The 25,359-nt window shown below is 36.1% G+C and overlaps 1 protein-coding gene across 1 annotated transcript in view; it reads left to right on the forward strand.

Moving 5' to 3' along the window:
* The window catches only part of DGKB (diacylglycerol kinase beta), an 881,803-nt gene that overhangs the window by 323,378 nt on the left and 533,066 nt on the right, over positions 1-25,359 (forward strand). Inside the window, exons 18-19 of the mRNA XM_006168687.3 lie at positions 19,963-20,048; positions 23,193-23,282. Of these exons, the coding sequence (XP_006168749.1) occupies positions 19,963-20,048; positions 23,193-23,282 (176 nt within the window). The remainder of the gene's footprint in view (positions 1-19,962; positions 20,049-23,192; positions 23,283-25,359) is intronic.

Genomic DNA, 25,359 nt, shown 5'->3' on the forward strand with positions numbered 1-25,359 from the left:
GAATACCATTGTGTTATGTTAAATAGATGTTAATAAATAAAATTAATTAGCGTAGGTTCTTGGTATACTTAGCTCCTTCTTCTACCCCCTTGCTGCCTGCTGTCTGGGTCACTTTCCAAATGCTGAGCCTGTAGAAGACCGGCTCACCACAAGAACTTGAGTTCAGATCAAGACTCCGCCTTTGTCAAGCTGCACACGACAGGATATAGAGGACAGTTATGAGACCATTGGTAAGGTGAGCCACATGCTCACAGTAGATGAAGCCACACCAAGTTAAAGTCTCTATATTAGCTCAGATGCTCAATTAGAATGGCTCATTTTTTTTCCTTTAATATTTTCACCAGAAAGACAGAGAGAGACAGAGAGACAGAAAGCGAGAAATCAGGCCCACTCCCCCCTCCAGGGGGTGATGGCCATGCAGCAATCCCTTCTCCTCCATTCTCCTCTTAGGATCTTGGACACGCACGTACACGTGCCTGGCATGAGTTTAAGCCACTAGGTCTGGGATTTGAATCGTGGTTGATTGCATGGCAGTCCAGTGATACAACAGTCATTACACCAACTGCTGGTCTCGCAAACATAATTTCTAACTTATAAGTTTTATTGTCTTTGACATGGATACTGTTTTTTATAAACCATTAGTTTCTATTGAATTGTTTTACTTTCCACATTATTAATGCAAAATTTATTATATATCTTTAATTATAAACACATATATATTTATAACATTAAGAAATGTTACTTATTTAAAAATTATTGTGTATCACTAAATTTCCTTTATTTTCTTCTCATATGTTGACCTTCGTAGAATTTACAGAAAGTTCCAGTACTTATTAAATCCTCGTCAGGTTTACAGTCTTGCTGGAAATGGACCGATGCCAGGGTAAGTCCAGAGACAGCATCATCACCATTAACTAACTCAATACTAATTCAGTAAGCAGCCTGACACACCTAGGAATGATGTTATCTGGATTCAACAGTCAAACCGCTATTACGAAAAATCTCAGCTACATAAGAGAAACCAATGCACATGCTGTTTTTCATCATAGCTTACAGGCCATTTTGAACAGATTTTCCTGTTTTCTAAACACCATGAAGTAATACTAATATGAATGACTATAATACTAATAACATACACTCTAATAAGTGCTTAAACTACTAAACCATGTGTTTGAAGAACTCTTCTTCTTTCTTTTGCTTATTAAATATAAAATATAGATTGGCTATAGAATAAGAAAAAAGTAGCTAATAAAGAATAAAATGTATAACATGATTCGTTTAATAATAACAAAAGCTAATGAATATCACTCTTTTATAATGTGCCTTATTATTAATAGGTAAGATGCAGTGACATCATTTCTTTTCCAACATAAACCATATGCTTTTTGATACCACAAATGTGCACTGAAATAAATTTTCATTAATTTGGGCTACATAATAATTAATGTCATCATCTTCCACTGACCTCTTCTCTCTGTCAGCCTGAGAATAAATATTAGACAACATAAAGTAGAGAAAAATTCTATAAGCTTTATGCATGTTTCTTTAAAAATAAAAAAAAAAGAAACAATGTGATTTAAAATAAGTCTGATAGGTCATTCTTGGAAACTAGTAACCAAATACTGAAATTGTACTCTTTTAAAAGCTCAGAATAAAATGAATACCATTGTGTTATGTTAAATAGATGTTAATAAATAAAATTAATTAGCGTAGGTTCTTGGTATACTTAGCTCCTTCTTCTACCCCCTTGCTGCCTGCTGTCTGGGTCACTTTCCAAATGCTGAGCCTGTAGAAGACCGGCTCACCACAAGAACTTGAGTTCAGATCAAGACTCCGCCTTTGTCAAGCTGCACACGACAGGATGTAGAGGACAGTTATGAGACCATTGGTAAGGTGAGCCACATGCTCACAGTAGATGAAGCCACACCAAGTTAAAGTCTCTATATTAGCTCAGATGCTCAATTAGAATGGCTCATTTTTTTTCCTTTAATATTTCCTGGACTTTAAAGAGGCAATTCTTATTCTGTAGGATTAGAAATTGGGCATTCAATAATTTAACCATTCCAAGACCTCTATAGGTTCATCCAAAGCAAGTAAGTACAGGATTTTCCTGTATTTGATACTTAAACAAAACACTTATTGATTTTGCTATATCCAAGTCCTATTACTTAACCCATAGACCTTTAGTGACTTGTCTGTAAGAGAAGGGATAATGCTGACATCATCGAGGAGTTGTGAATTTAAATGAGATAATACTTATGAAGCATGTAGCGATGTGCTTATCACATAGTATATACTCTATACATGTTACTATATGTGGTAATATTAGTTAATACTTAATAAGATGACTTATTTGGAACTCTGTGTGAATATACGAAATAGCATTGATTTTTATCTTTTTTTTCATTTTATATTTTAGTACTATGCTATAAAATATGTACTGTATTTTATTTCACTCTCAGTTTTAAACATCCATTAAACTCTGCTCTATTTAAATATATTTTACAAAGAAAGTAATATACATTTAGGTTAAAAAGTTCATAATACTATGACAATTATTTAGAAACCAAGTTAAAGGCCCTACTTGGAGCACCACCACTCCTCAAAAATTACCATCAAGATTATTTGGATTGGGAACCAGCAGTTAGCGTAATGGCTATGTTGCTGGACTCCCACGTAGTCGACCGCAGTTCGCGTCCTGGACCCGGTGGCTTAAAACTCACGCCGGGCGCGTGTGCGTGCGTGCCCAAGATCCCGAGAGGAGAATGGAGGAGAAGGGATTGCGGCGTGACCATCCCCCCTGGGGGGTGATTTCTCGCTTTCTGTCTCTAATGTCTCTCTCTGTCTGTCTGGCGAGCGCACACGCCCTATAGTGAAAATCTCTCAAAAAAAAAAAAAAAAGATTATTTGGATAAACCCCTCATTTGGGGAATTAAAGTTGATGTATCAGCAGATGCTTTATGACTTAGAAAATGTTGAATTTTTTCAACTTTTAATACTCATCTCACAGAGAAGGGAAAACTAGTAGGCTGAAAAACAATTAGACTGTCACTGTTTTTATTTTTTTTTTTGAGAGTTTTTTTGCTATAGGGCGTGCGCGCTCACCAGACAGACAGAGAGAGACAGAGAGACAGAAAGCAAGAAATCACCCCCCAGGGGGGATGGTCACGCTGCAATCCCTCCTCCTCCATTCTCCTCTTGGGATCTTAGGCATGGACGCACACGCACCCGACATGAGTTCTAAGCCACCGGGTCCAGGACGCAAACCGCGGTTGACTACATGGGAGTCCAGCGACATAGCCATTACACTAACTGCTGGTTCCCTAGACTGTCACTGTTTAGAGAGAATTGCATATCCAAATTTCAGGAATATCCTGAAAAAAGAATGATTTTACCTGAATTGGCCATTATAAATGTATATGTCCTTTAATCTGTATATGTGTGTATGCATGCACACATATGCATGGGTACATGTGTCTTCCTCTTCTGATTGATATACAAAATACTTTAGACTGAGAAATTTATAAGAGAACTTTATTTCTCATAATTCTAGAGGCTTGGAACATTTATGATTAATGTACCAGCAAATCTGGTGTTTAGTAAGGACTTTCTCTCTGTTTGAAAAATGGTGTCTTATTACTACATTCTCTGTAGGGGATAAATGCTGTAGCCCCCATGGTGGTATGGAGAAGAAGCTAGCTAGTTCCCTCAATCCCTCTTCTAAGGACAATAATCTCATTTATGGGGTTAGAGCCCCTATATCATAATCACCATTTCAGTGCTCCAGCACTCCGAATACTTCACTTTGGGGATTAAGTTTCAACATGAATTATGGAAAAAAAAAATTCAAATTATAGCATTCTGACCCTGGCCCTCCAAGATTTATTTTCTTCTCACGTACAAATACATATATTTTTTTCTATCTCAGTGCCCACCAACCTGTCTACTTGTTTCAGCATCCTCTCTAACGTGTAGAGTTTCTTCTAACGGTAATCTAAATGAGACACAGGCAAAATGCAAGACATGTAAGCTGTATTCGACATGGGTAAAATACAAGATATTCCCTCATCCTGAGGGAAATCGCTCTCCAGCTGCAACCTCATGAAATCAAACTATTTATGACTTTTATATACTACCCAGTCTAAAGGATTTTTTTCCAGTAACCAGAACAGACTAAGACAGATTGGTACTGAGAAGTGGAATACTGTTGGAACAAATACGTAAAAATGTAAAAGTGGTTTTGAAACTGAGTAGTGGTTAGAGCCTGTAACATACAGGGCTCAGAAGACAGAATGGCTGTGAAGGGTGCCTGGTCTTATAAATTGTCTGCAGGGTTGCAAAGAGAATGCAGGCAGAAATGTACAGGTAAAGGCCTATTCTGAAATAGGCGATGCCATCCTTGCTATAAAGTGGTAGAGAACCTGGCTGAATTATGCCCAGGCCCTAATATTTTGTGGAAGGTAGAAATTGAGAGTGAGGAAATAGACTATGTAGCTGAGGAAATATCTGGTCAAAGTATTTATGGTATTGTATGGCTTCTCTGGAGTGCTTACACTAATGGGAAAAAAAAAATTTAAATGGGCTTCGTAATAAAAAGAGAAGCAGAACTTAAAATTTTGATTCTCCAGCTAGACTTAATGTTTGTCCTTTGGGGTTTTGAACTTACCCTAGACCCGTAATTCCTTTCTTCTTTACTATTTCATGGAAGGGGAATGTCTATCCTATGTCTATTTCACCATTGTATTAGATTGTCAGGACAGTCATGATGAATTTTTGCATAGGAAAACATAGATGCCATGACTTTCCTGACAAACTAATATTTTACAAGCACATATATTGTTTTACTTCACAGGCTCAGAGCTGAAGGGGAATTGTCTTCAGAATGAATTGTACCTTGATTTAGGTGAGATGGAGATGACACTCTGGACTTCAAACTTTTGGGATGATGCTAGAATGAGTTAAGATTTTGCAGGCCATTGGGAATGTAAAGAATGTATGCTGTGTAGGAGAAGAATGTGAATTTCCAGGAACCGGAGATAGAATATTTATGTCTTTTCAAAATTTATGTCGAATGTTAGTCCCCAATACATAATAAAGTAGTAAGAAGAAGGACACCAGGGAGATGATTAGGTCATGAGGGCTCCCCTCTCATGAATGGGATTAGTGCCAAATATTGGGCAGTATAAAAGCATGGGAAGCAACTGTGCTACTGAGACAGTTTGGGAGGATGGTGAGAAATGGCAAGGGGTGAGAGGGAGGGAATCAAGGGGATAAAAAGAAAAAAAGTAAAATAGTTAAGAATCACAAAATAGGGACCAGCAAGTTGGCATAATGGCTACGTCACTGGACTTCTGTGTAGTTGACTGCATTGAGTCCCAGACCTGGTGGCTTAAACTCAGCCAGGCGTGTGTGTGTGCGTGCCCAAGATCCTGAGAGGAGAATGGAGGAGAAGGGATTGCGGCGTGGCCATCCCCCCAGGGGGTGATTTCTCGCTTTCTATCTCTCTGTCTCTCTCTGTCTTTCTGGCACGCATACACACCCTATAGCAAAAATCTCTCAAAACAAATGATTCACAAAATAGAAAATCATCTGTTGATGAATAAATATGTATGGTAATACTTTTGATTGGGCCAATATTTAGTGTCTTCTGGATGAGAAAAATCATTTTGTATGCTGTAGTGATATACAAGTGAATGAATATAAAATAAATTTTAAAAAGGAAAAAAAGAAGATTTGAGGAGACTAGTGGCTCTTTCTCTACTTTACCACTATGTGAGGGCACAGCAGTCATCCATTTTATCATCAGAGTATGAAACAAAAGAAACAGAGAGCAAGCCCTTACCAGACAATGAATCTACTGATGCCTTGAGCTGGGAATTCCCAAATATCCAAAACTGTGAGAAAAAATTCTGTTGTTTTTAAATGATCCAATTTCAGGCATTTTATTAGAGCAGTACATATGTACTATGACAAGCTGTTTGTAATTATTGTGAGTTTCTAATAAGTAACAAACTATTTTATTTGAATATCCCTTGTTTACTACTATCTAAGCCTATCTTATAAATTCTTGACCCACATTGACCACAAGCATCAGAAAGTTAAATGTTCTGGGAAACAGCAGTTAGCGTAATGGCTATGTCGCTGAACTCCCACGTAGTCAACCGTGGTTCGCGTCCCGGACTCGGTGGCTTAAAACTCACGCTGGGCGCGTGTGTGTGTGTGCCCAAGATCCCGAGAGGAGAATGGAGGAGAAGGGATTGCGGCATGACCATCCCCTCTGGGGGGTGATTTCTCGCTTTCTGTTTCTATGTCTCTGTCTGGCGAGTGCATGCGCCCTATGGCGAAAACCTCTCAAAAAAAAAAGAAAAAAAAAAAAGAAAGTTAAATGTTCATGTCTTAGCAAAGATGAATGTAAGAAAACACATTGTAGAGAAATATCTCAGAATCCTTTCAGAATGATCACATTATAGTCCTATAACTTAATGATAGCAGACAGCAGTGTGCAGGGTAGACTATACCCAAATAGAATAAGCATGTGGCAACTTGATAAAAGTAAAATAGTAGCTTAGCAATAGCAACGACAACAATAATAGTATAAATTGATTCAACACATTCATTTAACGACTGTCTCAGCACCGCCATCCACTCTGAACACTCTTTTCCACATTAACATTATATTTTTGTGTAAGAGGCAGCTATGAAGCTAGTCAACAAAATATTCATTATGACAACAGGAAGAGGGACAAGGAACGTGTGTGCACTGCTTGTGAGAGTTCTGTGGTTGTTCTTTTAGATACACTGGGCAGAGAAGGACCTGCTGTGTAGAGACATGTGGTAGTCAGTAAAGACAAGTATACTTAGGAAACAGCTCCTTCAAAATTAATAGTTCTCTGCCTGAAGACAGTCATTTCATATGTAGAAAGTCCCTTTGCATATCACTTTTGAAACAGTACTTTTCATTTAGATCAAATGACTGTTCTAAATTAATGTTCATTGACAATGCTAAGTTTTTTTTTACATGTGTTATTAGTGAAGTGAAAGCTGTTAATGTTTTGAAGAATGTCAAAAAAAATCAAATAATTCCATTTTGTGTATGCGTATGTGTATATATATATATATATATATATGTGTGTGTGTGTGTGTGTGTGTGTGTCTTGTATATATATATATGTATAATACTTATTATATTAAAATATATATTAATATCAGAGCAATCAGAATGCTTTACATGGAAAATCAGTTTATCACAATAATGATTTGAGCTCATTCTATTCGTGGACTCTAAAGTAAGTTCATTTGGATAAAAGTGGACCCCCTAGACATCAGTGGTAAGACTACCATGAACTCAGAAAGAAGTTCAGCATGATGGAGCAGTCGTTTCCTGTTGAGTGCAGATTTTGGTGGTGCACATCATCCTAATATGGTTCTTACTTAAAGCGAGAAACAAGATTTTTAAAAAATGCTTGGACTTGCTTGCAGTATGCACATAAATCATAAGACATCCAAGAAAATTTAATATTCTACTAATTAATATTAAAGGAACTTTTATATTAATTAGTTTACTAAGGCAATTTCTAGGGAAAAAAAAAAAAAGAGTCAGTCTTAAGTCTTTGATTGCTGTAGGAATGATGCCAGTAAAATGTCTCTGGACAATACTCCTTCAGCCAGCCTTTATTATAGAGATAATCAGCATATAGAAATCTACAACATGAATTATATTATTATATAATGGATGATATTCACAAGTAAGACCAATCTAAACTAATGAGTACACTTTGAAAAAGAGGATGATTTTGTTAGGTATATGATAGCTTTGATAAAACTCACATGTAAAGCTGTTAAAATAACAAATATCTTGGTGTTAAAGAGACGGATCTTCATATACATATCATTTCCCAAAAAAGGAAAATATGTGTTTCATTAATAATAAGTTATTACCCAATAAAATAATTTTCTGCCACTTAGTAGTCATTATGTCTATTTTGAGTTTGGTATTATTAAGTTGTTGTTATTTTAAACTATAATCTCTGCCTCGAATTAAGCCATAGTAAGGTGTGTGTTCAGTGTATATGTACCTGGAGGTAAAGAACTTGAACTTCATTGATCCTCACTTGCAGAGACTCCATACAAGTCTCTGGGAAAGATCTTAGCAATATGTTCCTATGACTTTATTTGTTTGATAATTTTAAAAGAAATTATTTTCATTACAATTGAGTAAGACCTCTGTTTCCATGCTACTTTCGTTTTCATTTACATTTTTCTTTTTTTAGAGAGGATTTTGCTAAAGGGTGCATGCGCTCACCAGAAAGACAGAGAGAGACAGAGAGACAGAAAGCAAAATATCACCCCCTCAGGGGATATGGCCACGCCACGATCCCTTCTCCTCCATTCTCCTCTCAGGATCTTGGGCACACATGCACACGTGCCTGGCGTGAGTTTAAGCCACCGGGTCCGGGACTCAAACCGCAGTCGACTACATGGGAGACCAGCAACATAGCCATTATGCTAATTGCTGGTTCCTTTTTTTTTTTTTTTCTAATATCGGGTTTGGAAGGATATTTTAGGGTCAGGCTTAGAGAAGATGAATTGGAATTACATGTTTGAATTTTGAGTGTATATTTTGTGATTCACATTTTTACGTATACTTAGTTTATAGTCCTCCTGGTATAACAGTGCCATCCAGGAACACTCCCTTTGCCTAGTGTAACTTCACACTGTTTTTTAAGGCAGAAGAGTACAAGGTTAGAGCCCGTGTTATCATCATCAGAGTCCTGACCTTGCCTGTGAGCAGGATATGTGTAATAGTAGAAAACAAAGGAGTTTTGAAGTGTCCAAAGGCAAAAGCTTAATTGGGGAAAAGTCTTCTAATCAAGACATGCAATTCTCATTAATGTCTAGTCAAAACAGAAGATTATAGTTAATGCAATATAAGGAATTATTACATTTTTATTTTTGATGAGAATTACATGACATTAAATTCTTCAGAATCACTGTGTTTGTTAAAGCACAGCCTATACCAGTACGACAAAAGCAAGTGTGTGCACGTGTAATGTTTAATGACACTCTCTGAAATACTCCCATAAAGGAAGAGACATAAAGCTCATATGTCCTTATAATATTGGCAGCATAATTGTTAATAAATATTATTAACTTCAAGAGTGTTTAAAGGCAGTCATTGAACAAAAGACATGACTGCAAATCTCATAGCTATGATAAAAAATGTATGCGTGCTGATAGTGATCTTTACAAATTGAACAATAATAGTAAAAATTTATAATACTTTACCAACGATGACTTGTGAAGTTGAATGACACAGTTAAACCATGCTAACAAAATGTACCAGAGGAAAACAAATCATCTTATGTCTTCATAAAAATATGCAAAATTATTGTCATATTAAAAATAAATAAAAAAATTTAAGAAATATGTATTAAGCAATCAGTATAAACATATTATCCTGAATCGTATGAAATAATAGTTGTAGCATGTCTACATTTATAATCTGTCTTAAACTTATAATCTGTGGGACCAGCAGTTAGCGTAATGGCTATGTCACTGGACTCCCACGTAGTCGACCGTGGTTCAAGTCCCGGACCCGGTGGCTTAAACTTACACCGGGCGCGTGTGCGTGCGTGCCCAAGATCCCAAGAGGAGAGTGGAGGAGAAGGGATTGCGGTTTGGCCATCCCCCCTGGGGGGTGATTTCTCGCTTTCTATCTCTATGCCTCTCTCTGTCTGTCTGGCAAGCTCATGCACCCTATAGCAAAAAAAACTTTCCAAAAAAAGAAAAAAAAAAGAAACTTATAATCTGTAAGTTTGATTTTTTCATATTTTTTTTTAATATTTTATTTAACTTTTATTGATTTATGTATTTATTTTAATTTAACTGGAGAGGAACAGAGTGAAAGAGAGAGGGAAAGTGAGAAAGAAAACTGCCAGGTTCAGGACTCAAACCATGGTTGGCCATGTAGGAGTCCAGTGCCCTTAACCACCATGCCACCTGCCAGCCCCTATTTTTTCATATTTTAAATAAACATTACATTATATGTGCATACATAACTTAGATAAATTAAAGCTTATATACATGATTTTTACCAATTTTTTTCTTAAACTTCATATTCTGCATAATCAGGATTCACCCCTGCTTCTTTCTTCTTAGAGAGATTTTTGCTATAGGGCACGTGCTTACTAGAGACACAGAAAGAGATACAAAAAGAAAGTGAGAAATCACCTCCCAGAGTTGATAGCCATGCCAAAGTCCCTCCTCTCCATTCTCCTTGTGGGATTTTAGGCACACATGCACATACACTCAGCATGAGTTTCAAGCCTCCAAGTCCAGGATCTGAACCTCAGTCAGACATGTGAGAGTCAACACCTTAACTATTATGCCACCTGCTGGCCCTCACTCCTGCTTCTAACTTATCAAACAGTGATCAAGGGAAGGAGTTCACCTAATGTTTCCTTCTTCTTATATGGTCATACATTTCATAGCTATCTCAAAATCTGTCTATCCAAACCCAGGCACCGTTGTACAAGCAGCATGGCACTGTTCTATCAGACTGGGGCCACGTGATCTGTTACAGACCAGCCTAACCAGGCTGTGTGCCTGGGGTGGGCCTCTAATTGTAGCTAACTGGGAGGCTGGTGCAGGAGGATCATGTCATGACTAGACCCCGTCAAAAACACGTCTCTGGGGGTGAGTAGATAGAGTAGCAGTAATGTTGCTGGACTACCACATGGCCAACTGTGGTTCAAGTCCCAGACCTGGTAGCTTGAAAATCTTGCCAGGCACATGTGCATGTGTGCCCAAGATCCCTGAAGGAGAATGAAGGAGAAGGGATTGCAGTGAGGCCATACCCCTTGGGGGATGATTTCTCATTTTCCCTCTCTCTGATGAGAGTGCACACCACATAGCAAAACTGAAAGAGAGAAATAAACAAGTGAATAGATGATGATGTTATGTCATTTACAAAGTCACTTTTCTAAGTATATGGATGTTCTTCTAAGTGTATCTTAAATTACTTCATTCTTAAATATAAATTTTTATCTTTTTAAAATACCTTAAGAAGGTGATCATTTTCCATGCACTAGAAAATTTCAACACAAGACCTTGCACAAGTATTTTACTCTACTACATCAGCAATTATTTCAATACAAAATCAAAATGATTTTAAATAATTGTTACTTTCATTTATTCAGTAAAAATATGACTTGAGAGCTGACCCTGTAGCCTGGTGGGTATGGAAAGCTGGCCTGGCCACCTGAGGTTAGAATCCCTGCTCAATAACTTGGAAAAAATGCCAGGCCTGCGTGCATGAGTACTCCAAGTCCCCAAGGGATGGAGAAAAGGGTAGTGATCATCCCCATCGAGTGGTGCTTTCTCCCTCTTCCCTTCTGTCTGTTTCAGGTGAAAGCCTGAGCCCTCTGGCAACTTAAAACAAATGGATGACTAGAGATAAATTGGATATTTTTTTAATAATAATTTCCAAGGATTATGTATGCTAGTCAAAAAATAAAAAAGGAAAGTATTTAGTTCTTCTTACCAACCCTACTGTTTACAGGAGTCTCAGCTCTAATCCATCGTACATAAGGAAGAAAGGGAAAGAAACAGAGAGAAGTGGCACAAGAAGGAATGAGAGATGAAAATGACCCAGCATTTCCTCCTGACTAACTTTAATGTTAAAGCTACTGAATGAGATGACATCATGTTTCTCTCTCTTGCTTTCTCCATCCCTCCCTCCTTTGCTTTTGAAATATGCATGGACATAGATATACTTTAGAGATTTCTAGAAAAATTAACTCATTGAAATATGTTCTCTTAGATATTAAGAAATTGATTTTTGGTTGTGATGATAACAGCATTAAATGATACTGGCTCTATAAAGGTGAGTCCAAATTACTTTTTAAAAGAACTAACCAACTGATACATATGGACTGTCCCCCCAAAACAGTATAATTTCACCATCCATATAATATCTACAAAGACTGATAACCCGATTTATTGAAACAGGGACACTTCCTAGTTTACCAAAACTTTGTCATTTATTGTTTAAATAAAGTGCTTTCAGGCCTGAGATAGGGAGATATGGTTATCACTCGCTTTACTTTATCTGAACCACTGATGACTCACATTAAATTGATGAATCATCACTTTGCACTGACATTATCAACGTCCATAGGAAAAAAGATGAAATATCTCTCCCCACATTTTGTAATATTATAGAATGAAACTTTGAGATACATAAATGTTTCATGCATATATTTTTGAAAGACACTGCAGTGGCAATAATAATATCAATGAGACCAAGCTATGTAGTCTGCATATAGAAAAATGTAGTCTGAATATAGAAAATAAGGTAGAAATCATTCAAAATCATTTTTGTAGACTACGTAGTTTTTATGCTTTTTAAAAATTTTTTTAGTTTTTGCTCTAGGGTGTGTGGACTTGTAAGAGAGAGAGAGAGAGAGAGAGGAGAGAGGAAAGAGAGAAATCAACCCCAGCGGTGATGGCCACTCTGCAGTCCCTTCTTCCCCAGTCTCCTCTCAGGTTTTTGGCCACGCACTAGACATATACCAGTGTGATTTTCAAGCTGCCACATCTGGGTCTCAAACTGCACAGCCAGCCATGTGGGATCCAGTGCCCTAACATGCGTGCAACCTACTGGCCCTAAATATAGTTTTCAAAAACACTAATAGCAATAGTAACAGATCAGAATATTTAGCATGATATTAGTGAGGCAATGTCATGTAATCTCTAACTTAGAATATATAACAGTGGAGGCCAGCAGGTGGCATGGTGGTTAGGTGCTGGATTCCCATGTTGCTGACAATGGTGTGACTGTGGTCCTGGATGCTTGAAAATTATGCCAGATACATGTCCATGAAAGCCCAAAATCCTATGAAGAGAAAGGAGGAGAAGGGATTGTGGGATTTTGTTTTTGTCTCCAAATGCTTCTATCAGAATGCAGGCCTTTTTTACAGCAAGCTCCTGAAGCAATTTTTTTTTTTTAATTTCCTAAATAAGGAGGACAAAGAAGAGAGAGGGAGTTGAAGGCATGATAAAGTCATTTTTGATCCCTCAGAGTGTTTCTTCAATACAAAGAGATGGGATATAAATATGCATAATTAAAGTGAGCATTCCCTATGCATTGACATGCTGAAAATATTTATTATTCTCACACTAATTTCCTCTAAGTTTCAAAGAATATCACTCTATAGTACTTAATGCTTTGTAGGTACACTATTTAATGGCCATGAACTTACTTTTTTATGTTCCATCCTGATTCTCAATTAATATATCCACATAATATATAAAGGATGGTATCTTTATAAAAATAATAAAATATAAGATTGGAATTTTAAAAAGGCCTTTAAAATGTGATTTAAGTAATCTGATAAAAAGATTCTTTCCAAGAGTCTATAATTGGTACTGTAACTTTTTCCCTTCTTGAAATAATTTTTTAGTGTACTTTTAAAATACTATTGTTAGGCAAAAATGAAAATTATTGATTTTTCTGTATCAGTTTTATCTTGACAGTCATTAAAAGTGAGAAGTGAGACCAGCAGATGGCATAGTGGTTACATTGCTGGACTCCCACGTTGTCAAGTGCAGTTTGCATCCGGGACCCTATGTCTTAAACTCACAATAGGCACATGTGCATGTGTGCCCAAGATCCTGAGAGGAGAATGGAGGAGAAGGGATTGCGGCATGGCCATCCCCCCTTGGGAATGATTTCTCACTTTCTATCTCTCTGTCTCTCTGGAGAATTCACAAGCCCTGTAGAAAAAGATATCTCTTAAAAAATAAACTTCTAAATCAGTTGAAATTATCTGCTTTAATTGTCTTTTTAATAAATTATTATTATTATTATTGGAGAGGTTTTTGCTTACCAGAAAGACAGAGAGACACAGAAAAGAAGAAATCATCCACCAGGTGGGATGGCCATGCCGCAATCCCTTCTCCTCCATTCTCCTCTGGGGATCTTGGTCACACACGCACACACGCCCGGCATGAGTTCAAGCCACCAGATCTGGGACTCGAACTGTGGTCAACTACATGGAAGTCCAGCGACATAGCCATTATGCCAACTACTGGTCCCGTCCTGTCCAATCTAGCTCTGTTTCTTAAGAAAATTCTCTTTGTTACTATTCAACTAGAATTCTGGGGATGAGGAAATGGAGAAATAGAGGAGGAGCACTCTGATCTTCAGCACTATATATACTACTTTTAAGGAAAGGAAGAGGTAATTCTATTGGTAATAACCTATGGGTAGTATGTTATATTTACATACACATTTTGTTTATGTGTATGTAAATAGCTCAATAAAGTAGATGGGCTAATCCATTTAAAGACAAGAAAATTTGGGCTTGTGATGATTAAGTAATTTTCCAGTTACTATTCAATGAATGAAATAAGCAATAATGCATTTCTAGGGAGATCTGCAAGGATTGAGTGGATTTAGAAGCTGGGATAAAGAGAGGTCAATTTTTCAATCCATTTAGCAAACAATTTGCAGAGAGTAAGCTGGTCTGACAGTCACATGGGGTTTATGTTTGGGGGTAGGATGCTGCTGAAGAACCAATGCTGACAATTGTAAAAGAGAACAAGAATGAATAACAGATGAAACATCACCACGGAGTTGAAGAACGATGGTGAGTCTAATGGATGGCTAGGCTTCCAGCAGAAACTGTAGCTCTGTGGTCATTGTTCAGCAACTGGCATATTTCTTAGCTTCAGGGCCAAAATGTTTAAAAACCTGGGAGAGACAGACAAGCTGGTACAGAAAATATAACTAACTATCAAAAACAGAATGAAGAAGAATAGAAAATATAACATTTTCAGTAATTATTAAACAATTAAAATAATTATTTAGGATTTTTCCTAACAACAAAAGACTCAACACCAATGAACAGTTTTACATGCAACTGCTACTAGTTTTAAAAGAACTTTGAAAATTATACCAATTCTACCCCCAAAACAGGAAATGAGTGCATACTCTTGAACTCATTGTATGAGACACTATAGTTTTGATTTAAAAAATTAAAGGTGGTATGAGAAAGAAACATAGTAAAACCATTGTCTTCATGAATAAAGATGCAAAATTACCAAACCAAGTCCAATTATCTATAAAAACAATTAGTAAAAATGACCAATTTAGGTACAGAAAAGAATTGCAAGAATGGTTTAATAATGCAAAAATATATTAATTTATATTCCTCCACTAACCAATTAGAGCACAACCATAGCAAAGTATCAAAAGCTGCAGGAAAAGAAAACGAATATTTTTACTTTTTTTTTTTTTTTTTGGAGAGGTTTTTGCTATAGGGCTGCGCTTGCCAGAAAGACAGAGAGAGACAGAGAGACAGAAAGTGAGAAATCACCCCCCAGGGGGAATAGCCATGCTGCAATCCCTTCTTCTCCATTCTCCTCTCGGGATCTTGGGCATGCATGCACATGCGCCCAGTGTGAGTCTAAGCCACCGGGTCCAGGACTTGAACTGTGGTTGACTACATGGGAGTCCAGCGACATAGCCATTAGGCAAACTGCTGGTCCCCAAAAATGAACATTTATTTATAATAAAATTTTCTGTAGTTGTAGTAGAAGGGAACTTTATAAGCCTTATAAAAGGTGTCAGTTAAAAAGAAAAAAAAAAAAAGAAAAGTTTTTAGCTAGATACCATTTTTTTAAATAATTATTTAAATAATTGTATACATTATCATTATTATTTTTTAAATTGTTACAGGACATGTGTACTCACAAGAGAGAGAAAGTGAGAAAACAAGCCATCAGGTCTGGGACTCAAATTACAGTTGGCCATGTGAGAGTCCAGCACCTTAACCATCATGCCACCTGCTGGCCCCACACAGATATCATCTTAAATGGGCAAATTCTGGAATGATTTTATTTAAATTCAGGAAGAAGATATGTTGTTTGTGAATACCCCTATTCTATAATATACTGAAATTCTTGCCAGGACAATGAAGCTTGTAAAGAACTAACAATTACAAGAATTAGAGATAATTAATAATACAATTATTATTAGCATGTGACAAAATGGTAAACATAGACAAGCAAATAAATGTACAAACAAAATATAGTTGTTAGAGAAACAGTAGTAAGGGGACTGTTTATAAAATCAGTATATGAGAGCAATAAAAACACTTGGTATGAGTAAACATGATTTTAAAAATATTTTATAAAAAGTATAAAACATCTAAGAATAAGTCTAACAAAATACACATTAGATTTATAAGCAAAAAACTAAACACATCATTTAAATATATTAAAGAACATGTCAATAAAATCAATAATTCTATGTACATGAATAAGGAAACCTAATTAACATTATATAATTTCTCCCAAAATTGATGTATATGTTTTATGCAATTTCAATCAAAATTATGATTGTTTTTTTCTTTATTATTATTTTTATTTTTTGAACTATGTAAGTTAACTTTAAAATGTGTATAGGAAAGCAAAAAAGAAATATTAGCTCAGAGTCTTCATATTCTATATACTGAGTGTGCGTGTGTGATACTTACTAAGAAGCTATAATAATTTTAAGATATATACAAAATATATATTATAGCTTCTTAGTAAGTATATATATATATATGCACATATATATATACTTACTAAGAAGCTATAATAATTTTAAGAGTGTAGTACAAGTGTGGAGATAGACAAATTTATGAACAAAACAGTAAAGAGAACATATATGGAAATTAATTTATAATCAAATTTGCCTGTTAGATATTTAAATTATTTAATATATGAAAAGACAGATACAGAGTAAAAAGAAGGAAAACAAATGCTTTATTATAGCCAAATGGAAGAGTGGGAGAGAAGGAAGGAGTGGGAAGAAGGAACGAAGAAAGGAAGAAAAAGGAAAGAAAATTAAGGCATAACTCTTCACACCATAACAAATTAAGAATTTCTATGTGGAGGTCAGCAGATGGCATAGTAGTTATGTCACTGGACTCCTTCATGAACAACCATGGTTTGAGACCCAGACTTGGTGACTTGAAACTCATGCCAGGGATGTGTGCATGTATGCTCAAGATCCTGGAAGGGGAATAGAGGAGATGGATTGAGGTGTGACCATCCCCCCCTGGGGGACAATTTCTCACTTTTCCTCTGATTGTCTCTATCTCTGTCTCTCTTTCTGTCTCTCTCCAGCAAGTGCACATGCCCTAAGCCAAAAACCTCTATGGAAAAAAAAAATATTTCTATGTCAAAAGTAAAAATAGAATTTTATGAGAGTATATGTGAATTCTGTTCTGACTTCTGAGTAGAGAATCATTTTTAACACAAGACTGGTTAAGGCACCAGGTACTTATCCAAGGATAAATAAAATTGAATACATTAAAACTAAAATTATTATCATTGAAATATACATTAATGAAAATAAAAGAAGAAAAACTTTTGGCTTGTAAAGAATATTTGAAAAAAATACACACTAAAAAGTACTAAAATCAAGGACAAGGAAAGAATTTTGACAAATCAAGAAAAGCAAAGGCATAAAACAGGCAAAGAACCCAAATAGGCATTCCACAGAAAAGGAAAATATATGAAATTATGATGTGTGGCATTACAGGTGTTAGAAGAGGATGTATTCAATGAAGTATATCACTTGTACATTGGTACAACTTCCTTAGAAAATACATCGACGTTGTCTTAAACAGTTGCATATTAGTATACCTTACTCTGAAAGTAGCCACTACCCAAAAGAATAGGCAGCATATACAACAATGCACTTTTGTAAAAACATTAAGTTAGCAAGTCCAAATGCCCATTGACATAGATTTTAAAAGGCATGTTCACATATGTGGTATTTAATAAAACAGTAGAAATAAAAAGAACTCCAGCTACGATGTAGATCTTAGTACCAATTCTAAGTGGAAAAAGCATAAAACAACATACTGATTATTATATATGCATGATGACCCAGTATTCAAAATGGTGCTCACATTTGTGAATTAGGAAGACCAGTCTTATAGGGAATGAGTACAGAGTATATGTAAGTTATTCAAAATGTCCTTTCTTTAGGAGTGGATGATTATTACATAGGTACTTATATTAATACTGGATTTACTATAAGTAAAACCAACTGGATACAGACTGATATAAAATATCTGTAACATGTCCAACAAAGGGTAAATATCCACAATGTAATATATTTAAGAAAAATGTATAAACATTTCATGTGTTAAATATCCATGCCTATTATTAAAGATGGTGGATGTTAATATGTTTTTCTATATTTTCTAGTATATATACATTGTTTCTATTACTTGACAAAATATGTTTAAAATTATGCAGATTTAAAGTATCACTGCTAATATGTAGAGTTATAAAATAATATTAAAAGACAAATAATAGAAAAATGGGACAAGACTTTGAACATTCTATTCACAGAAGAGACCATACATCTGCAGTAAACTTACAAAGCTATGTTCCCCTACACTAGTAAACAGGGAAGTGTGATTTTACAAAAAGAGCAGGATGCTGTCTTTCACTGATTATTGAAGAACTATGATAGAGTTGTCCATATTTAGTGTTTTGGGGTTGCAAGGACAGTGACACTTGCGTCATTTCCAGTGGGAGTCATTCAGAGGTAAAGGATGGTATAGTAAAACATTTTCCTCTAAAGTAGCTTTCAAAAACCCATGTATATGCTCCCTCAAATGTATTTAAATTAATATTAATTACAATACCTTCATTTTAAGAGTAAAACATTAGAAATAGTTTAAAAGCCTACGAAGTAAAATGATTCATTTACCCTCATAGTATCCTCACTTATTGGAAACCATAATGTAAACACTTAAAAACTGTGACATGAGGTGACTTGTTAGGACATATAACAAATATATATGTGTGTATGTGTATATATATATATATATAGATAGATAGATATAGATATACACAGCCCTGTTCATGTTAAAAACGTGTACCATAAGGATTTCCTTATGAATATTTATTTATATGAATATATAAAACAATTACCTGGGAGGTTGCATATTATATAATTACTGGTTGTTACTTTGGGGACAACGGAGGGGGAGAGGCACATTTCAAAGATTCTGTGTTTTTTCAATCCTTTTAATGCAATAAAATAGACATGTATGTCTATAGAAGAGCTGCATTATCTACCCTTGTGAGCTTCCCCGCTGTGGCTTTCGTGTTCCTGGGTGAAAAGCAAGTCCACAGATGAGGGGGAACCTGGTTCCTATCTGCAGATTCTAAGTACAAAGGAAATACTGAGTCAATTGGTTAGAACCCCCAATACCACCAGTATCGGAGAACACCGAAAGTTATCAAAGACATCATATTTTCTGCTGCATTTATATGACTATTCACAAGAGAATTCTTGGTTGACAAAAATTATTAAATGAAATAACATAGAATATGTTAATCTGTGTTATGTGAACTACAGCTCATCTGAGAGAATATCTTTTTTTTTTTTAAGAGATTTTTTGCTCTAAGGCATGTGTGCTTGCTGGAAAGACAGAAATTAGACAGAGAGACAGAAACCAACATATCACCACCCAGGGAGGATAGCCATGCCACAAGACCTTCTCTTCCACTCTCCTCTAGAGATTTGGGGCATGCACACACAGGTGCCTGGCATGAATTTTAAGTCTCCAGGTCCAGGACTCAAACTGTGACACATTATGTGGGAGTCCAGCAACATAACCACTATGCCATCTGCTGCTCCCCTAATAGAATATCGTAATGACAATTAATATAATTTGTTATTATTTTAATTTTAGGAAAAATGAAACATCAATAATAGCATCTGAAATATGTAATTATGAAATATGTTTAGGTGCTTTGTAAAATATTGAGAAATTTCACAGTTTTTTAAAAAAACTATTACATTGAATCAAATGCTAAGAATATAACATTCAAAAAGCTCATTTAAAAATATCAATCATGTGCTATCACATGTTTATTTTTCAGGTTAAATTTTTTTCGTGATGTTCCTGACTTCAGAGTGTTAGCTTGTGGTGGAGACGGAACCGTGGGCTGGATTTTGGATTGCATAGGTAATAATAAAGGCACATATTTAATGAGGCTGGGGTGAGAGTGCTAACCTTAAATTCCATTTTATCTGTCAGTCTGTCTAGCCATCTGTCTGTCTGACTGTCTTACCTGTAATATATGATGGATGCAGTGATATAACTGGACAGTGGGCAGATCGTACAGCATTTGCTCATTTTTTAAGTTCAGAATTTTAATTGATGCAATAATTTACAAGTATCTAGAAATCCTTTCCTAATCGTTTTCTCATAGTGTATACTAAATCTTTGGAATTCTTTCCAAAGCAGGCTCTAGGAAATTTGGTTCTTTGCCATGTATGGGAAGCCACCAAGGTCTTAGCTTTTTTGATAGAGTCTGTGCCACATGATTGTACTTACTTATTTAAATGCATAACCCTCAAAACCTTACCCTCTGTGCACATTCATGGCATTGTCTTCAGTCATCCCTACCATTGTCGACTCCTATTTGTCAGGTTAAGTATCTGTTAGTCCTGTACTAAGATTTTTGCCTTAATCATCTCATGTATTCCTCACAACTCTATGGCATAACTACAATTAATAAACCCACTTTAGAGAGAAGTAATCTAAGATTTGGAGAAGTTATCTAGAACAAAATTGTCGAAATCACAAAGTTAGGGTAAAAATGCCCACATTAACTTTTTGTTGCCACGCTAGTTGCAGTTAAAGAGTTTGATTTTTTCCCTTTTTTTTTTTTTTTGAGAGGTTTTCACTATAGGGTGCATGCATTCACCAGAAAGACAGAGAGACAGAAAGTGAGAAGTGAGAAATTACCCCTCAGGGGGGATGGCCATGCCTCAATCCCTTCTCCTCCTTTCTCCTCTTGGGATCTTGGGCACACACACACACACACGTGCCTGGCATGAGTTTAAGCCAAGGGGTCCGGGACTCGAACCGCAGTTGACTACATGGGAGTCTAGTGACATAACCATTAGACTAACTGCTGGTTCCAAGAGCTTGATTTTTTCTAAGCGAACAAAATAGGTAAAGGATGAAATATAAGCAACTGTCACAAGAAAAACATAAATTCAAAAAAATGAACTGTTTTTTCAGATCAAGTCGGTTCTCAGAACTGATTCCTAGTTAGAAAAACATACCATAAATTGGCTTTTACAAGAAAGTACATATAAAAAGAAAATTGATTTTTCAAGATCTCATTTTAGTTACAGTTTTGACCAACTCTCCATGGAAAACAGAAAGAAACTTCCACAAAAAGAATGTATTCAAAGAAGTTTTGTTCCCTTTATATAAATTGGAACAAACTCTTAGTCAATAAGCTTAAAGAATACTTTAACTTTCCATTCGTAGAGGAAATATTCAAATTAAAAATGAATGCATATTGTCAGCAACACTCTTGGTAAGCATCAAATCTCTAATATGTGATAAAAAAAAGGACAGCGAAAGTCTGATCCTGGCCTTCCAGTATGAGCGACAGCTATGTGCTCTGAGAAGTAAACAGGAATTTTAGAATTTCAAAAGTTGAGTTAGTTGAAGTGTATGAGAACTTGTAAGAATTTTAGATTGAAAATGAAAGAAGTATTTGTCTTGCTTTGGGCCAGCCTATAGCACAGTGTTTAAGTGCTGAGCACAAAAGGATCCCACATCCCATTCCTGGGAGATGAGAAAACACACCAGGGGCCAGCTGGTAGTGTGGAGGTTAAGCAGGCTTGACCTATATGGTCAATTATGCAGTTTTAATCCCAAACTGGTGGGATGGAAAGCATGCTGGGCACGTGTGTGTGCATGCCCCAAATCTGCAAAGGCAAAATGGAGAAGATGAGATTATGGTATGACTATCCCCCCCTTTGTGGGATGCTTTCTTATTTTCTCTCTCCCTGTCTCTCTCCAGTGAGTGCATACCCTTTAGCAAATTTCAAAAGACAGAAAGGAAAACACACTGAGTACATTCATGTGCCAAAAGTTCTAGTGGGATGGAAATATATGTAGGTAAATAAATTGTGGGACCAGTAGTTGGCATAATGGCTATGTTGCTGGACTCCCATGTGGTCAACTGCAGTTCAGGTTCTGGACCCCATGACTTAAGACTCATGCTGGGTGCATGTGCATGCATGCCCAAGATCCTGAGAGGAAAATGGAGGAGAAGGGATTGCAGTGTGGCCATCCGCTCTGGGGAGGAGTTCTCACTTTCTGTCTCTCTGTCTTTCTGGCAAGCACACGCACCCTAAGACCAAAGTCTCTCCCAAAAAGATAAATAAATAAAAAGAAATTGTGGCATGACCATGCCTCACTGAGGAGTGTTTTCTTCCTCTCTGACAAACATATGTGCTCTATAGAAGTTAGTTCTATAAAATAATAAATAAAATGAATGTAATAGTTTGTGACTTATTTAACTCCCCAAAGCTAAATGTTGGCCATTTTGTTGTGGCATTTCATTAAATTATCCAGCCCGTCTATACTTACCTACAAACACACAACGACATAGAGGGGCTGAGGAGGGAAGAAAAATAGAGTAAATACGCTTGTGTGATTCATTTGAGGCATAGGATGATTCAAACAAAAGCTTGTGGAATTTCAGTGCCAGAGGTCTTGACTGCTCTAAGCCCAAGCGCTCTGCGATGGAAAGATGAATCTTACAGAAAACATGCTAATGTCAGAGTAATCCAACTCTGAGTTAACTTTGCATCCCTTTGCTCGGACACAAAGCAGCACCATGGGTGGAACAGTTCAAGGGCATTTTTGGCAATTTACTCACTTTTCAAATACTTGCTTCCTTAAAGTAAAAATGTGCCAAGAGTTGATATTGCACAAGAATTTTAGACTGATACAGGGATTTGCCCATCTACCCTGGTCATGTCCCTGTGTGTATATTACTGTTCTTCATATACCTGCCTTCCTAGAGGAAAAAAAGAGAATACTCATACATCACTACTTTTAGCTGAGGTGTTAATGAGTTTTGAAAATACCTCTCACTTTGTGACTCATAATATTTATTTGTGTTTTGTTAATTACTACAAGTGCATACAAAATATAATTCACAATCTTATATATCTGTAAAAACAGTTTATTTCTGTTTATAACTGCCTAGAGAAATTGATTGAATTTCTGGATCTCTGATACTTGTTCTAGCTTGGCTCAAAAGTTTATCCTATTTTACTTTTTTTAATTCCACAGAAAAAGCCAATGTCGTCAAACATCCACCAGTTGCTATTCTGCCTCTCGGGACTGGCAATGATCTGGCAAGATGCCTACGATGGGGAGGAGGTAAAACAGCACCATCAACACGAAAGCACCACCACAGGACTCATACACACCACACACACACACACACACACACACACACACACACACACCTGGAAAACGACTCGGCATTATTTTTTACTACATAACATTTGCCATGTGATTTTAGCAAATTCAGTGGCAGTCACACATATAACATATGATTTTGGATGATAGTGTGAGGTAGAGGAACAAATAGAGGACTAATGTTGACTGTAGGTGGTGGGCTTTAATTTGACACTAATTATAGATGTGGCCTATGGAGGACCAGTTTCCAAACTTCTCTGGTTTAGGGGATATTTGCTTAGAAAATGAGGTAAACATAAATGAACTGCAAGGTAATATTTAGATTTTTAATAGATGAGTTATGTGGTAAATATCACAAAGGAAAAAATGGAAAGGCTAATGAAAGCCTTTCCCAGAAATAAACACATTAGTAGTACTTAATTTTTGAGACCTATTTTATAATAACCAGTGTGTTCTGCGCATAGGATATAAAGGTGAGAATAGAAAAGCAAAGCAAAATGCAAAATCTTAATTCCGGTGGCATATAAATGGTGAGAGTTTCTACCAACAAGTAAATGAATCCACACAAGGAATAGACGCTATCAAGATGACATAGAGAAGAAACCTAATGACACAATAATGACAAAGCCATGTAAAATTGGAGTTGAACTTCATAGGCAAAGGAAGGATCAATTTCAAATGCCTGAGGTGGTAAGGCACTTGGTGTATTCAAAAAACTGAAAATAGAATACTGTGGATGGAGCTGAGTGAATAAATAAATATGTCAGGATGAGGCGTTAAGATACTTCACAGAGTTACCAATAGGTTGCAGGCATACTTACCTGAGGATCGATGAACACCAGATTTTTCTAAAGGAGCAGGAATTGAATGCTAAATATTTTTAGCATCTAAACTCACTTAGAGAAGTTTGAAAAGTGTCTACTATGACAGTGTGAATCAGGAGCCCTTGGGGAGCTTGTTAAAATATAGTGGCCTGACCCCACCCAAAATATGCTGAGTGGAAATCTCAGGGGGTAGGACCTGAAGAGGTGATTTTCTTTTTAAACGATCCCTCTAAGTAACTATGTCTTACAACAAAATCAGAGAGCAAGCCCGTGAATATCTGACCAACTAGTGAACTCTAAGCTGGGTATATGTTAGACAACATAATTGGAGACTAAGTTAAAAACTTAGTATATCATCTGTTCAGGACTTTCAAGAAGAATGTACTTTAATAAAAGTATTTTCATGTGTTGAGTTAAATGGTATAGAATCTAATGAGATAAATACATAACTATTTTTCTAAGCCACTTATATTTCGATATTTATGTATGTGTATTGAGTAAAACAATGAGAAATATATGTGTATCTTGTTATATTTTTCTTAAATATACACTTGATATTTAAAATTCATCATTATTTTGTTTAGGTTTTTGCTATAGGGCACACGTGCTCCCAGAGAGAGAGAAAGACCAGGAAAAGTGAGAAATTACCCCCTGGGGGAGATGTCCATGCCATAATCCTTTCTCCTCCATTTACCTGGAGTTTGGGGGCATGCACACACATGCACTCACCGTGATTTTCAAACTGCCAGGTCCAGGACTCAAACCACAGTTGACCATATATGAATCCAGCACCTTAATCACCATGCCACCTGCTGCCTCCCCCCTACAAAATTAGTCATTTTATTCTTTTCTGCTGAATGAACAAATTGATTGAGTCTCAAATTTGATAAAGAAGTCTATTTCTGGCATATTCTAATACTTTTTATAAACTCATATAAAAGATACTGTCAAAGGAAAAAGACAAAGATATATATATATATATATATTACTTTATTCTATATGCTATATATATGAGGTTAGGAAATAAATAAATGGCTCCTAACCTTTTGGAGATTTCATTTTCATTGAGTATATGAGCAGTAAGTCAATGAATAATGAAATATACACTATCAAATGAGATACAGGGTATTACAAAAGACTGAATAAGATAGAGGAACTATTTAACTAGATGACCTAAGAGACCTTGTTGAGAGGTAATATTTAAGCTGCAC

Source organism: Tupaia chinensis, unplaced genomic scaffold (assembly GCF_000334495.1).
Source record: "Tupaia chinensis unplaced genomic scaffold, TupChi_1.0 Scaffold145916_1, whole genome shotgun sequence".
NCBI classification, from domain to species: domain Eukaryota; kingdom Metazoa; phylum Chordata; class Mammalia; order Scandentia; family Tupaiidae; genus Tupaia; species Tupaia belangeri.